Source organism: Trachurus japonicus, chromosome 14 (genome assembly GCF_045865225.1).
Source record: "Trachurus japonicus isolate A0001 chromosome 14, Traja_1.0".
In the NCBI taxonomy this organism is placed as follows: domain Eukaryota; kingdom Metazoa; phylum Chordata; class Actinopteri; order Carangiformes; family Carangidae; genus Trachurus; species Trachurus japonicus.
The window spans coordinates 14319815-14337051 of record NC_140920.1 but is presented as its reverse complement, the minus strand read 5'-3'; the positions used below and the strand labels follow the sequence as shown (position 1 = coordinate 14337051).

The 17237-nt window shown below is 43.7% G+C and overlaps 1 protein-coding gene across 2 annotated transcripts; it reads right to left on the bottom strand.

The window, feature by feature from the left end:
• Window positions 1-6319: 6319 nt before the first annotated feature.
• LOC146974453 (insulin receptor substrate 1-B) lies at window positions 6320-16946 on the bottom strand. Of its 2 annotated transcripts, XR_015037605.1 has the most exons (4): window positions 16205-16946; window positions 11526-14663; window positions 7375-7752; window positions 6320-7343 (listed from the first exon to the last, which is right to left on the bottom strand). XR_015037605.1 is itself a non-coding variant. In XM_085797819.1 (3 exons), exons 1-3 carry the CDS (start codon window positions 16551-16553, stop codon window positions 7745-7747), a joined length of 3495 nt encoding a protein of 1164 aa, XP_085653945.1. In that variant the 5' UTR covers window positions 16554-16946; the 3' UTR covers window positions 6320-7744. The 2 variants fall into 2 exon arrangements, 1 of the variants encoding a protein (XP_085653945.1); XM_085797819.1 differs by having other exon boundaries at window positions 6320-7752.
• Window positions 16947-17237: the final 291 nt, after the last annotated feature.

Here is a 17237-nt window from a genome sequence, read left to right as displayed (position 1 = left end):
GAGCCTAATAAATATTTGATAAAGATGCCCTGTTTGCTCCCCAATCTCGCCCTGATAGGCATCACACAGTATATTGTTGATATTTTTGCACTTATTTTGCACTTTATCAAAATGTCAACATTGGGTTAACTGGCATCAAACACACATGAAGAAGCCTAACTATCTTAACCTGTTTGAGTCCATCTGATTGATCGGCCTCCAAACAAGCATGTGGTGTGATTTTGCAACTGACAGTTATAAAATCCACACTTGTTTGTTCATCTTGCACTTTGCCCAATGCAGCTTATGTTTTGTTTTCACATCATGCTCTTACAGGTTTTGACCTTGATGAATTGTCATCTTTTGTCAAACTCGTCATCTTTCCTGCCACCTACTTCAATTCGAACAATCTCACTTTCTGATCAGCCACTTCCCTTTGCCATCTCATCTCCTGCCCGCTCACCGTGTCCAGCTGTCACCACCATGCTGCAGGGAGAGCTTTGTCTTCAGGGCTTTCTGTTGGCAGAAAGACTTTCTGGTGCAAATACTTCCCAGCTTCAGTTTGGTTTAAGTTTAGGCAACAAAACTAACTTGGTTTGGTTTTCAAGGCCATGGTTTGGATTAAAATAGGCACTTTCACAACTTTAGCCATGCATGCACAAAGCCTTTCTAACAGAGAGCACTGAAGACCAACATTTTTCTGTGATTTTCAGAATGAATATTATCAAAAGGTGGGAGGATACAACCCCCTCTGCTGGATCTCTATTGTCTGGGCGCAAAAATCCCATTATTGCTGCTGAGACATTTCATTAAATCTCAACCAAGGATATTGTGTTAGTTTATTTCTTGGTTTAAATTTTGCTACAAGGACGCATGCAGGTTAAAAAAGTTCAAAACACTTTCCCTCCCTAAACTAACACTTTTAGTCTGTCTCTGTAATTCATTGCTTAGCAACAACCTGATCTGAAAACCAAACCCCAACATTGGTTAATCAGTGAGTCTGAAGGAGAGGTAGTTAACTTAACTTTGCCGCCAGCAACATCTGACAGTGCACACCTGATCACACATTTACACAACATCCCTGTGGTTTCGAAACCGATGAAACCAATTAACATATTTGTAGATCTGGGCAAACGACAGGCGAGAGCAGATGTTCGTGTGAGCATCGTTCATTTCTCCATCATGTATCGTCAAACCCAGAGGGTAACGGTGCTTTGTGTTCAGCTTCTTTCACATCAGTCTGACTCCACTGATAAACGCTAACTAAAGGCCACTGTGCATATGAGATGTCGTTTTTCAAACCAAGCCCTGTTTAATATTTACAAAAGCCTGGCAGAAGCACTTATGAAATATTTAGCCAACAACTGCATCACATAATCCAAACATGTAATTTTTGTACGAATCAAGGAACTTCTCAGACTGTGCCGTTCTCGGTCTTGGAGTGCTGCGCTCTCAACTTCATAAACAGCTTTGTGCATAATTACCCTGATGTATCATTAGGGGCGTCTGAAAGTACCTTCTCTTCCCACCACCCTGCACACAATCTCCATTAAACTCACGCCTGCATGTGCTCACTCAGTCATAATGGCCAGTGCTTAAAACTCTGTGTTCTGTGTTGTTGTTGTGTGCCTCTAAGGCCACAAAAAAGACAGGAGTTTAGGAAATAACAGGAGCAAAGAAATGTCAAACAGTGTGTATGTTTTTGCACATGTTGCTACTAGATACTGATGAATCATCATGTGGTAAATGAGACAGATACTCTGCTAAGGGATGAATAACAATGTCTTTGTTGGTTGTAAGAAAATAAAACCGGCACCTATAGCCAGAAGATTATTACACTATTCTGTGTAAATTAGCCGAAATACTCTCATAGCTTTAGGAGTGTTAAAGCAGAAGTAAGCGATCCGGTCGTTTTGGCTAACTTTCTGTCAGCCGATGGAGTTAGCAGTCCCCGCCCTCGTCCCTACGTCACCACATTCACGCGCATCCCTTGGCTGCACACACAGAGAGGACCGCCCCTTTATGCCGTTCTCTCTCCTCATTGGATAAAGGTTGTAGGATACAAGGAAAGTTTTCTCCTCAGCTCAGAGCAGAGCAGAGTGACTGACAGACCCGTGTTTCAGACCAAACACTCTATATAAGTGATTGCTGTCGGAAGATATAACTATTTAAGACTTATATTAACACAAATATTCCGCTTACTTCTGCTTTAACTGTGAAATGGAGCTCAACTTATGTACATGTGAATGATGGTAAACAAAGGTTAAAACAGCTGATCAATCAGTCTTTAGCCTCAATACCACCTCTGCTAACTCCACATTTCTCTATTTATTTCCACAGAAGGTGATTCAATATGTTTGAGAGTTTGATTTTAGTTTAAAATCGGATTTCTATATTGTTTCTGCAGTGTGAAAAGGAAAGGTACAGGGAGAAGTGTCACACTTTAGAAACAGTGTTCATTCTTTTATAAGGTCGTCATATTTCAATGAAATGAACAATCTTTCCTCCTTGTGTATTATTCTGTTCATCTTTAGGTGGAATTTAAGAAGAAGATATCGCAATCAAACAGCAGAGTGGAAAATAAAAAATGCTTTTGTGTTTTTCACCTATGAACTGAAATGCTGCCAAAATACCATCTGTTTAAACAGAGTAGCCCTGGGATTAAACACATGTACCCTCTGTTCACAGGCTTATCCTTAAAAACTCAGACCAGCGATGGTTTACAACAGTCTAGACTGCACGTGGTCACACCTCAACAATTAAGACTTTAAAGTTCAACAGACACACAGACACAGGCTTTTCTTTTTTTTTCATATCACTTTGCCTTTTATCAAAAAAAACAAAACAAAACAAAAAAACATTGACGTTGTCTACATCACAGACAAGAATCATCAATATTCTGTGTTAAACAATTTTGCCATGAACAGAATGAACCCCATGCCCGTCCCTCCCCTGGAGCAAACTCCTCTATACACAGTATACTTTACATACCTATAGTTCCTGTTCAGTCTTTTTACATTTTACATCATTATCAAAGTAGTATCAATAGCTTTAAAATACATACAATGCTCTTTTCATTGTAATTATAATTGCTATCCTGATTGTACATACAGTATCATTTCCCACAGTTAGAGCCTGTTGAGCAGTTTATGTGCCTCGTTTTCAACGACAAGTTAAAAAATATTTTAAAGAGACATCACGAGTGTCTCTGATGATTCATAGCTGAGACGCATTTTCTTACGGCCGCCGTATGTCATGAGAATAGAAACACTGCGGGGAGCCTCACATTTTGACTACACATTTACATTAAATTAAATTTACCCAAATCCACAGCTTTTTATTTTATATGTTCCTCCTACCTGGCATCAGTAATATCCTGAACCCTTCTCAGACTCTCCAAGGGGCTTTACTACCAACTGTTACGTCTGCTCGGACTTGAGATTATGAGGTACAGTCAGAGAATCTAAGTAATCCCCAATTAGAAGAGTTACAGTGAAGGAATAACAAAGAGATTATAAAAGATCACTTTAACAAAAGACTTCTGCCAGCACACTTGTGTACTGAAATTAGAAAAGTGGAACTAGTCCACATATTTGTCATGGATTTGTTAGACAAGAGTTTGGAAATGAGCACAAACTGTTGGCAGTAGTGGGCTGTGCTCTTTCAATATGCTTTGTTTACTTCAAGATCAAGATTAAAAACAGTGACCGATTAAAAACCAGATTTTCTAAATTAAACTTTTGTGTATTTGTTCGTGTCAGAGGTTCTCAGTCCTGCGTGGTCACATGTCTCAAGTGTGAAGTTTAGAGATCGCCATCACGTACAAAACTTTGGCACCAGAAACAAGTCCTTCACAAAGGAAATGTTGGCCAGGTGTTGCGCACATCTCCAACTAAATACTGAAGAAATGTGTGGAAGACTTGGTTTTCCAGGAGCTGGTATGAAATTGTTCAATCTGTGCATTGCTAAGTGAGTAATGACCAGACACCAGCAATCACAGCCAGGCACTTGAGTGTCCTTTCAGATGTGAGTTAAGAGCTGGGTCAGTCCACCAGGAACCTCTGGACTCGTGTCTTTGTTTTTTTTTTTACCTTCAGGATTTTAAATGCTCAAATTAGTTTTCATGTGTAACAGCATGCAGGTAGTTCAGCTTTTAATATCTGCAACAGGGTTAAAATGATTTGACTACCTAACCAGAGCCCCCTGAAAAAAAAAAAAAAAACTCAATCTAAATGTGGGAAAAGCTACCAGTGTCAAAAATACATCAAGAAAGCCTTCATCGTTTGTACCCTGTATACACACAGCCAGAGCCCCGGACAAGAGAGTTTGGTCACAGCAGTTAATAAACGTTTGGCATCACAATACCATATCCAGTAGACTTTTTCTTTTACATATACTGTATATATATTTGCTACCAACATCTCCTGATTCAGTATCACTAATGTCACAACATGACCAAACTCCTCATCAGTAGCTCTGGGTACAGTACGCAACCAGTCTTAAACTATAAGTTACACTACCATAAGAAAAACACAGTTTGCTTAAAAAAAGTTTGACTCCATCTAAATTTCAACAATTCATTTTTTGGCCCAGTGGCTATCAAGTGAAAAAAGTGAGTTTTTATCATCATAATTTCCTTTTCTTTCTTTTTTTTTCTTTCTTATATCAGATCGAGGACTGATTTTTTTGTGGGTCTACTCTTTGCAAATGATCTTTTATACAATAGACCTTTGAATTGTTGTCAGACTTTGTATTTTTGGCAATTTGTTTGACAGCAGCATAATGTTAAAATGGAAGAGATGAGAGAGAGAAATGAGTGTGAGCTGAAATGGCACCATCTCATAGTCTTTAGACCAAGAGAGAAGTAGTAACTATTCACACCTTCTGGGGACTGAATCCATGTCTAGATAATCCACCTCCAAATAACAAGTGTGTTTATACGGTTTTAGTGTTTTAGCCCAGATAAGCAGTCAGGCACGGCTGGCTGCCCTGAGGTGTTTGTGTTTGTTTTGGACTTCAGAATATACTGCGAAATTAGTGCACATTTTTGTACTAATACTGAGTAAGCGCCTGTTTCATCAGGGGACAACTTGTTTTACGTAGAAGACACTGGAAACTGTATTCACTTCTTCTTGGGGAAAAATAACAATACAGGAAGTTATTAAACATGTGATTTGGCAATCAAGTCTATACACTGAATCTGCAATTTGGCTGCACAGTTGCAAGAGATAATCAGCTTTAGATGAAGGAAGTCTTGTCCACAACAGGCCGTCAGCTTACTGAACAAGTGGCTGGTTGGAAGCAGGAGTCAAAAAAAGGAGCACAGGGCATGAGGAGGAAACGTCCCAGAGTGTGAAACTACTGAGTGAAAGAGAACGATGTTTTTAGTTTTGCTTTTCTGTCCTTTGCTTTTTTTTTTCTTTCTTTTTTTGTTGTTTTTGTTGTTGTTGTTTTTTTGGCCGAACCTCAGCTCGATGGAGCCAACAAAAAGAGTGAGGGAGTGCTTACATTGTGGCTGAAGTGTTAGGCACTGCAAAAAATAATGAGTTTTTTTTTTTTTCCATGTTTCTGATAAACACATTAAGGCAATTTGATTATGGTTGAGAGATAGAAGTTTCCGGTCTGTCTTCTGTAAAGTTCAACATATGCACAATTTAGACTCAGGAGAGAAACAACACTTTTTTTCCCCATTTTCACAACCCATTTTCAGATTACCTGTGTAATAACAGCTACAATCAAAAAGGAGGCACTTTATAAAAGAGTATATAGATATCTAGCCTATATAGTATTAATCATTATATGTATACTGTATATCTTATATACCATTGTAATGTGTCACTTTATATTAGAATTGTGTTAACTGCAAATGAGGAAAACAAACTACAGTATGTACTATAGTCTCTGTCCTTCTACTTGGTTACTATAGTATATACTATAGTACAATATACAGTTAGAATAGAAAAGCACAGTTGCCCAAAAAGTATTTACACTTTGACTCTTCTCACAGTGCTTTTAAAATGCATGATTGTATTTTGCTCATTTTATGGGAAAGGTTATGGCAGTCATGTGAAGTTTAAAAAGAAAAAATATCATTGTTTATGTACTGCTTGTTTGTTTATAGCAGAGGAATTACTTGTTACTTTGGCCAATTTATACTATTAATGTATAATCTATTATTTTATACCTTGGTCACGGAATAAGTGGCCTGTTATGTATCTGTGCTTCTGGTTTTCTGTGTGGATCTATCTATGTGACATCCACTACAGCTCTAGACACTGTCACGTTGCATGAAAGCATTTTAGCTGCAACACATATGAACCATATGAAATATCTTTTTTTTTTAACTTCTTTTTTTTAGCTATACCATCTCTTAATGAAAGGCCTTTATATCCGCGTTTATATAATTATGGTCACTTGTAGTTTGGGATAACCATTACTCCATTTTGATTTTGTAACATAGTGGAGAAGACAGGGCCTGAATACCCACTATGAGTTAGTGCACCAGGCAGACCGATGACCATTTAACTTTCCCTTCAAACCTTGAACACTACAACATGGTGGATAAGTAAATGCTTAATAATCCTGAAACACAACTTAGATGCACTGGCTGGACCTTCGTGCTGCCACCATTTGAAAATCAGCTGTATGACATGACAGGACATGTTTAGTTTATGCATAATGAAAGCTGGGGCTGTATAAACACATGTGAGTGCACATCTGGAGCTTTAGGGATAAAACTTAATTCTGTGTGAAAAACAGGAAACACAGAATTAGTGCAGCTATTGTGAAAGGATGAAAAGAGAGAGCCATTTTCCATCCATCAGCTACAACTCAACTGAAAATGAAGGTATAAATTAAGCTCCACTTAATAAACTTTACACTCCTGTGGATGTCACTAATTTCTCTGTTTCGTTTGCATAACATAACTTCATTTCATTAAAGTCTTTGAGTAGCATGAGAGAAGTGGTCAAGAAGTATAAAAGGTCTTTTTTGGGCAACTGTATATAATAGATCAAATATGTTTACAGTGACAGCATGTGTGGGTGTATGAAACCTCGACCAAGGCAGCATTTCCCTCTTATTTTGAGTCAAAGTGACACCTGCTGAACATTTAACTCAGAGAATAGACAAAGGATGAGGAGGAATTCATGGCAATACAAGAAGAGAGAACCCACGGGACCCAATAACCACCACATAAATCCAGCTGCCATGTTGAGCCTTGAGTTACAACACATTGGTAAATTATGGCACAAGTCACATGTGTAAACGTGTTTAAAATGAACATGCACAGATAGACGTCTCTGCCATGTGGTTTCCTGAACGGCTTGTTGATCTGCGGCCTTGTCTGGGTGGCTGTTGTCGAGCTGTGATCGGGTGAAATAAAGATTTCGACACGATGCACTGGAGCCACCGCGATCAGGATAAAGGCCACCTGAGAACTCACATCACTGTCATCCTTTATCTATATCAAGTTAAATGATCATCACATGTCATTTTTTTAGTCAAAACAAGTCAAAACATTTAACCTTTTCCTTACCCTGTATGTGTGTGAGTGTGTGTTTGTGTGTGTGTGTGTGTGTGTGTTTGGCACACGTTTGGCTGACAGAAAACAGCAGACGGATGGTTGGGGATGTGTTTTCCATGGTTTCAGTGTTCAGACTCCAGCGTCCAGCTCTGTTATGGCAACAGATCGGGTCGCAGGTCGACCGTTCCCCTCGCAGACAGACTGTGGAGCGGTCACACCGGCGTCACACGAGGATGAAGATCAACAATCTGGATTAAAAAGAAAAAAATAATAATCACACACTTTCCACAATTTCCACTGTTTATAATAAAGTGTTACATGTTAAAGGAGATAAAGTAGTTTAGACTAGATTAGATTCTCTGACGCTTCTTGCTTTTGTCTAATCTAGAGCTCCCGCTGGCTGCTTGGGTAAATATCACATGATACATGAAAATCTCTCGAAAAGGATTTTCTCATTGCGCTCTCACGCACACTGTTGCAGATGTCAATATTATGTGTCTTGTCTTATCGCTTCCAGGGAGTTTGAACTTTCTTCTTTTTTTAAACGAGCCCCCGAAACAACACAAAGAGCAACTCCAGTTCAGATCCTGTCAGCAAAATAAAGTCAGTGGCAGCAAACACACACGTCACACTATGAATAATCATCAGCCTGTAATTTACAAGGCTTTATATGTTTTTTTATATAAAATAACTAAGAAGAAAATAGGTATCTGTTTTTAGGGCAAGATCTACTTGCTGTCTCAGCTTTTATGTGAGCGTCATGTGAATTTTATAGCTTTTATGTGAGATTTTTAAATGTGAGTTTACGCTGGTGTTTGTATGTCTAACTGTTTGGAGCCCAAACTAATGACAATTTTCTGTCCTTGTGATAGACAATAAAGTTTTTTGAATTGAATTGAATGGAATTGAATTGAATAACTTTATTAAAGAATAATCTCTCTAAGAAACCACAAATCGTGTCTGATTCACACAGCAGAGCTGAATAAAATCAACCTGTGGTTTGAGTGTCTCTGAGCCAGTCTAACCACTTGCTCCATCCACTCACAGTATCAAATGATAGTCTGCAGCCTCAGCACTCATCCTGTTTACACTGCTGTGTAAAATGCTCGTCTGTATGGTTTCTGCACTTTGGAGGCATTTTGGTGCTGCTGAACTGTATTGTTGTTACTGGCAGGTGTTTCTATTATTCTATCCCCCCTATTTATATCATTGAGGGTAGAAGCAGCTCCTCTCTGTGCAATACAGTTCACCAGCACCACGAACTGCAACCTCCAAAATGATCACATACACACACACAGAGACACAGACACACAATTCAACGCCTCTTTAACACAGTTTCAGCAAAAACTGAACATTTTAACCCTCAAGACAGAAGATTTATTGCAACTTGTATTAGACTGCATTCGTTTTGGCTGAATGTGCTGAATAATAAAGCAGCAACTGAGTGTAGAGGTCCACCAGCTCTGCCAACTTTAGTTTTTTAGTGCACATCATCATCATTACAATTTTTTTTAACAGTATAAGGAAGGATAATCTTTGCAGACTCACATATTTCCTTTGTATAAGTCCTGCGGTGCTGAAGCATGTATAGTGTGATTCACTAATAACCACTCATATCAGTCTAGATCAAGTAAACATTATTTACCATTAACAAACATTGGATGCAATGGAAAATGTAAATCAGATTTCACATCACACGTTATGTATCGGGGCCAATGATGCAATTAAAACATCAGGTGCCCAGACACATCTTAATCCAATCATAATCATTGAATTTTTACATCTAATTACATTTTAATCTAAACGGCTAGAGTAATGTGATACTCACAGAATTATCTGAATGCTGATTGGGCGTTTGAAAAAACAATCTTGGTTGTTTGTTTGTTGTTGTTTTTAACTGCAGTACAGCACCACCATCATCCCTCCACCCAGTCTTCATATACGAGAGCCATTACTGGAGCAATATGGCTGCGGTTAATGGAAGCAGCATAAACACTATACAGTAGCTCACAGGCTGAGAGCACAATCAACATTAATCACAGTGTGAAAAATGACATGAAAGAGCAATTCACAGAGTTTCAACACAGCCTTATTTTCCTTGTATGCAAGTTAAATGCATAAATACACTACCCCCAATTGAAATAATTAGGCAATTATTATGATTGTACATGTACACAGAGAAGGAATAGCATAAGATAAATCAGTCATGCAAATGTTGTAGCTGCTCTGAATGAATAAGCCACACAGGCTGCTGTTCCATTTAATGCTCTGATTAATATTCATATTTATCTCTATATTATTTACATTTTAACATACTGCCTTGCATCTTGCAGCTTTTATTTCTCAACATGTAAAAGCAACGGCTCTCTTATCTACTCCAATGCACAGCCATCCATCATAATGTGCCTCAGCCACCAGCATTAACCATTAGTCGTCTGTCGTCTGTGCAATGTGAGGGAAGCCTCGGAGCTGCCATGTGAAATCCTGCAGCCGATAGCACGCCCACACATCAACATAAACACCTGGTCCGTATTCTGTCCTCTCTACCTCCATTTATGTGAAATGGCTCATTACCAGCAGACAAATCAATTGGCTTTGCTCTCTGAACACCCACTTGTGATAATAAGAGACTCTACAGACAACCCACAGCCTGGAAACTCAGTGCTGCCCACCAGCTCGAAGCAAAGGTACACATCAGTAAAGGATGAAAGGGGAAGGAGTGACTAAGACCCAGACATGAGTTTTGTCTGTGGATTATTCACACCACATAAAAAGCTTACATCCAGCTAGGCAAACATTATCAAGCATTATATAGTTTTCCTTTCACCTATTATGAATTATTTGTCTCACTTGTTTTTTTTTTTAAGTTAATGACAATAGCAAATACTGGAAAGAAAAAACCTTTATAATTTACAGGAGTGCACAGTGATGTATTCAAAAATCATAGATGCTAATGATAAGCAGCAAATAATCATATTTAAAAAGCTACGAGATGTTTTTACCATGAAAAATGAATAAAACAATAAATCAATTGCCAAATCTGTTGCCAAATGACTGATTGATTCATCAAATCAAAGTTACTTAGTTTTACTATAGTATATTTTTTGGGCTTTTTGCCTTTTAGTGGATAGTAGTATAGTTGAGACAGACAGGAAATGGGGAGGCAGAGAGAGGGGGAATGATATGCAGCAAAGGACCGCCTGAGTCGGGATTGGATATGGGGCCGGCTGCAGCAAGGACTATTGCCTCTAGTTTTATCCTATCCTAACTCTTTAGGTTATGGAAATCAAACGTATTCAACTGAATTTACCTTAAAGGTACATTGTGTAAGTTCTCCTGTTATCTATTCACGAAACTCGATTATTTCATTCAAAAGTACGTTTTTCATTCATCAATAATTAACAAACTGAAGTGTTCCTTACAGCTCTGAATTTGCCGTTCATATCATTCATATCCACATGGAGCGGGCAAGCTCGGTGCTGGCTGACATGTCGTGTCGCCATGTTTTTACGTTCAGTGGCACCGTGACCGTAGGAAACCATGGAAACTCAGCGGAGACACCGGAGCTGTCGGCTCAGGTCAAAGGTGGCGTCTGTGAAAAGTCACCACGGTAACGCAGTGAGGACTGTGAGGACTGCACGCGAATGCTGCATTCAGGTGCAGTCGGAAAAACGGCCGTCGGTAATAAACCGGATGTCATTTTAGTCACAGAAGTCCAGAGAAAGCCGGTAAAACGTGGGTCAGGTCAACAATACGACATTGCCATGACAACATATTGTCACGTGTATTGTTTTGCCTCGTGCTGATTTACATAAAGCAGCGGCTGCCATCTAACCGATTTCACGTGAATGCAGCATGAAAAATACGACTGAGTTGCTTGCGATCTACAACCGCACCGCTAGATGGGAGTAATTCTTACACAATGTACCTTTAACTATCTCAAATGATCAAAATCTTCTCTGTCCCCCATAATTCTTTAATAAGACATTTTCAAGGTGAGATGGGTTTGTACTCAACTTACCTTGACCATCCTTTCTACTGTTCTGGTGTGCTCTCAGTTCTTCTGACTTGTAGAAATCAATACTGGCATAAGTGTTGAGGCCTGAGCCAGCACTGCTACCCATAGCACTTCCTCCGACGTTGTAGGCGGCTGAGGTACGCTCCGCTCCAGCTGGAGGGCTCTCCTTAACGGCCAAGTCAAGGTCAATGTAGTTAAGGCCTTGTTCAGCAGATGAGGTGGAGGCTTGTGGTGGTGGAGGTGTGGCAGACAAACTAGCTGCCTGACCGTTCTCCCACAGGGAGCAGTCCAAACCGTGTCGATGGCTCGCCGCCTGGCTGCTGCCCTCCGGGAAGAGGGAGGTAGAAGAAGAGGGTGGGTGGCGTGGTAGAGAGGGAGGCGAGTTAAACGTCTCTGAGCGGTGGCTCCGCCGTCCTTGCGGGTCACCTCGGACTAGTCTGCCGCTCCGCTCGGGGGACTGAAAGGACTTGACCGGGGAAAAACCCAGAGCCGTCGTCTCCTGCTCCATGGACAAGGGCGGACCGGAGCGCGTGGCAGATCTCGCTGAAACGCCGGGATCTGAACCTTTGCTGTCTGTAAATGGAGTCGGGGCGTCAGACGGCATCGCTGCCATCTTGACCTTTGTTCTGTACGCGGCGTTGCCCTCTGCCGCCAGAGGAGAGGATGTGCCGTGATCGTGTCGGGCCTTGGGGGCGACGGCCGGCGGGCCCTGTGGGGTGCTGAATGTGGACCTCAGGGGCGTCGAGGACTTCCCTAGATCCATGCTGACGTATTCGGCGGAGGTGGACAGCGGCGCAGAGAAGCTGCGGGGGAGGTTAGCGGGATTATCGTGGCAGAGGAGCGGTTGATTCACGGGCCGGAGGGTGCCGTGGATCACCGGCGGCCCACGCTCAGACCCCGCGCGCCGGCCTCCCTCGTACTTGTTGTTGTCTTTGAACACGATACTGACATACTCACCGACGTTTTGGGATACCGATGGCGGCAGATTCTCCTTCACTCTGGGCAGAGTGTTTGCTTTAGTGATGTCTGAGGACACGCTGAGGGGACGACCCCTCCTCTGTTGTTTGGGGCTCTTACTACTTGATCCACGTTTCTGATGGTGGCGTCCATCTTTTGTGCACGTCCCCGCACTCTTGTACTCTGCTCCAGTCCTTAACAAACTTAACCCTCTCCCCGCTGATATGGATTTGTCTTCCAGGCTTTCGCTGCTGGCTGAGCTGGAGGAAAAGGAAGACGAAGACATGGAGAGCTGGCAGCCTCCCGCAGAGCCCACTGCAATTTTGTTTCTTTTGCTGTATCCCACTCCCCCTCCCCTTCCAGCGCTATCATGCCCACTGCTTTCCTTTTTTCCTTCCCCTTTGTTTAAGTCCTCCTCAAAGCGAGTATAGAGAGTGTGTTGATAAGCTCGTGGCAGGGAGAAATAGGAGTTGAACATTTTTGGTTGGAGCTGGTGCTGCTCGGGGTGGGATGGTGGCGTGCTGCAGGCGGAGCGGCTGCTGACAGGCGAGATGTTCATGTAGTCGCTGGCCGCCCGGCTCTCCATGCTGGCCCTGCTGTCCCACATACCCAGTCCGTGCAGGTCTGTGGAGCTGCTGCTGTTGGGGGACATGACCATGTAGCCCTCGGAGCTGGGCTGCCGGATGTGCTGAGGAGGGGACACGCTGTTGTTGGGGGTCATGGCCATATACTCGTCGTCTGCCCCCGGTTTAGCCCCGCCCTCAGACATACCTATGGCAAGAGAAAGTGAAACAGGAGGAGACGTCACCCCGGGCAACATGGACATATAGCCACTGTCCACAGTCGGTCTCGCGTCCACTTCACCCCGGCTTTTGTCGGCCCTCTTCCTGTTTTCCCCCATGACGTCAGACTGGCCCCCCTGAACCGGCAGACCGTGGTGCAAACCGGCTCTCTCTCTGTTAACACTCTGTGACATGATGGCATACTCTTCGTCGTCTTCGTCATCTTCGTCTTTTCTCTGCGGGGTCAGTCGTTCGTGGGCCGCCAGAGGGAGGGAAGCCCTCTTACTGAGCAGTCTGCGTTCTGCCTCGGACTCGCGACTGGACGAGCGCCGCAGAATCCGTCGGCCTTTGGAGCGATGATGGGAACCGAGGAGTCCCTCCCGCTGTCCCATGACCAGATAGCTGGAGGAGCCTTCTCCGTGCGCGTGATGTCCCGGCACGAGCAGAGAGTGCTCCCCGGGACTGGAGCCGTACTCGTCCGAGGAGCCGTAGTCGCTGGGGGAACCTGAAACCGACACTCTCTGAGAAACACGAGGGTAAGAGCAGATTGTCATGCCTCCCACCGCCGCCCCCACTAGGCCACACTCTGAGCCGTGACCGGAGCTGGAGGACAGGCTGGGCGCAGGAGAGGGGGCCGGGTTGGGGGTGTAACGTGCAAGGCTGAGGGTAATCTTAGCAGGGGTTGGGGCTCTGGTGGGCTTGGGCCTCAGCGTTGGCGTAGTTGAGCAGGATCCATTGAGACTTGGACTGGAGCTGGCCCACGTCCCTTTGGCACTAGCCGCGCCCTCCTCCGACCTGGCCCCGATGCTGGCCGTCCGCGCCCTTGGGAACCCGTGGCGCGACGTGGGCGAAGTGCTCGTGCTGCTGCCTCCTGTCCCGGGGGTCTCGGTACGGGCTCGCCTGGAGAAGCCCACCTGGCTGGGCGGCAGGTTGGGATGGTGACGGCGGCTGGGGACGCTGATGGGGTTTGAAGCGGTGCCGCCTCCACACGACGTTCCCACAGACTGAGATTTACTGCGCTGACGAAACTCCTCGCTCAGGGCCTTCATGGCCTCCAGCAGGGTCTCGTGCATGTTCTGGGCCACCACGGAGTCGTCGACCTGCATCCAGAACTCTCCGGGGCCGGTGATTGCCGAGCGACCGACCTCGATGAAGAAGAAGTTCTCTGAATGGCCACACCTGCGGACATTCATCAGCTGCAACACCACAGCCGCCACATCAGAGTTGAGTTTGACAAAGTTGACAGTCTTGTCAGTCAGGCACAGCCGGTAGATGCCCACTAAGTTCCTGGCATGTCCAAGACCTTTGGGCCAAACCTTGACCTGCCACACTTCCTTAAAGGTGGGAACAGGAGACGGAGAGCTACACTCTCCACTACTGCCATAATCCTCAGGAGTTTTACCTAGGAAAACGATAAGAAAGAATAAATAAATAAATAAAAACATTTAAAACATTGGAAAATTTAAAACATGCATTAGAAAAAAAACACTCAGGATATAGAAAAAAAAGAGAAAACATATAACCTGTTGAAATATCGATCAAAGCCAAAATGACAAACTAGTGTAGGTGAGACTAATAAGTAAAACTCATCATTACTAAATTGCTACATACAATGATGGCTGCTGTGTCTGCCAAGCAGCTGTGCTGCAGCTAATTCATCACCATCACTTTTAAGCTACAGCTCTATAATTAATTAAGTCTCTGGAGGTATAGAACACATCTCCTGAAAGGCAGCATGCTTCATTGTGAAACAATGCAACATATCAGTCCAGTGCCAATCACATGACAAATTACAGAATTATATATTTTTTCTTGCCACACAATCACTGTTATCTTCACAGAACAAGTGACAACTGTAGTGGTTTGCTGCCTCCATCCTCAGTGTATTCAATTACATTAGATCTCCTCAGGAACCCCGACAGCCTGCCTACCCCTGTATATGTTAATGTGTTTAAATCTCTATTTGAAGGCACATGCACATTATTTGACACTCTAAAATTAAATGTGATTAGATTAATAGCGGTATTTTATTGTAGCTGTGCCTGAGACATAATCTCTACAAAATGGGGGTCTGCACTCTAATGTGTATCTATTTAGAGGTCCTCAACATGACAACACCAGAGCTGGGCAAGCCCATCAATCTGAACTCACTGGAAGGCAAAGCGTAACAGGGAGGGAGGAGGAGGGTGGTGGTGGTGGTGGTGGTGTTCAGCTACAGCATAAGGATAACAACGCAAACACGAGGATACCCAACAGAAACACATATTTCCAGTGAGAGCGCACTGACGATGCCATCTCCTCCCAACCAGCAGCAGCACCGTCTAACACAAATGTAGGTTAGGCGAGCGGCAGTCGGAGCTGTGCAGAAAAACAAAAACACAGGCTCCAGCGGAGTGCACCACGATAGGCTACTACTATATGATGCATCCCTTGGATGGTTGCTATATGCCCACTGCGCTACGCAAAAATACACCGTCGTATGAAAACGGGCTGCATTTCAGCCAGGAAAAGAGCGATAACCTGGATGTTATTAAACGTTGAAGCCATTTAATGCATCGAATCACATTTTGCAGACAGAAAATGATCCGCAGGTTTTTAAGTGTATTAAACCCAACGCTTATTGAGATTGTGCTGCACAAACACAGCACATGCCGCCCATAGTGTTGGTCTAGCCCCGTTCATCGGATCCACCTGCCTCATGGTGGAAAAAACACATCGAGCAGATTGTATTAATAAAAATCACTTAATCACCTCACATCGTGTGGATAAACTACACTCGCTGCAAAAATAATAAATTCAAACATTTCGAGCCAGTGACATGCAATGAACAATCACGAATGGCCGCGCCAAATACTAGTGTATGGAGAACAAACAGCCTAGGGCAGGATAGGGCCTGATGCAGAAACAGACAGTAGAAATCACATTACACTTTTCACATCTTACAGTTGCACTGAAGGTCCAGCATCGCTTGGTACCACTCGTTCTGGTCCTCCTCGCTGTCTGCAGCGATGGCAAAGCTCTCGCTGCGGGTATAGAGGACTATCATGTGCTTGTTCTTGGAATCTGCCCGCTTGTTGATGTTGAAGCAAGTCTCCAGGTTCAGGACTTTTTTGGGCACAGGTGATTTACTGCGGAATTTCTTCTCGTTCTCATAATACTCCAGTCGAGCAGGACCATGCTCCGAGGCCGCCCTCAGCACGAAGAACCGCCGGTGCATTGATTTATGCTTGCGGAGATACCCGCTTTTCTGTACATCTTCATAGTTCTGTGGCTCGGCTGCTTGGTTCTCCATGGCCAAGGCAGGGCGATAAGAAAAAAGAAAAAAAAATTAGAAGCCGAAAATCTCAGGGAAATAATCGAAGTCCATGTGTGCTCCTCATCAATCCACAGCAACTACATCCCTCGTCCTCCCCGTGTCCACATTTAAGTGTCCAGCAAGTGTGCGAAGGCTCAGGATGGGAGAATCGGCCAAACCATGTTTTGGATCTGGGATCATACTGTGAATCCAGCAGCTGCAAGAGGATCCGCGCACCGAGAGCGCACCGCGGCCGCTGCTGCTGCTGCTGCTGCTGCTGCTGCCCTGCACCCCGGCCCCGGTCCTGCTGCTGCTGCCCAATCAGGTCCAACTGTACGGTGCAGTTCCGCTGCTTAAGGACGTCTCCTCCACCTGTCTGAGGTTGGCCACAGTCAATCTTTACCCACCACCGCCAAGTTACGCGGAGTAAGATCGCCACTTCCGGGAGGGATTTTCAAGATAAAATATAACCATTGACTTGATTTAGGCCTGCTGCTGTCCATCCCTGCATCCTTTTCCAGTGTCGAAATGCCAGGCATGATGTGTGCACAAGTGGGATATACTTTCACCTCACCTGCATCTGTAGTGAACCTGTGAGCCTATTGGCTTTGCACATTTGACTTGCGAGGAAGAAATCAAAACTACACTGATCTAGAGAAGCAAGTTTTATCAATTCCCTAC

What these genes read in the sequence shown, in the direction of transcription:
- LOC146974453 (XM_085797819.1), bottom strand. Translation starts at nt 16,553, where the DNA reads ATGGAGAACCAAGCAGCCGAGCCACAGAACTATGAAGATGTACAGAAA. An exon ending in GCTGGACCTTCAGTGCAACT is followed by an intron (nt 14,664 to 16,204) that starts GTAAGATGTGAA and finishes TCGTTTTCCTAG; the next exon opens with GTAAAACTCCTGAGGATTAT.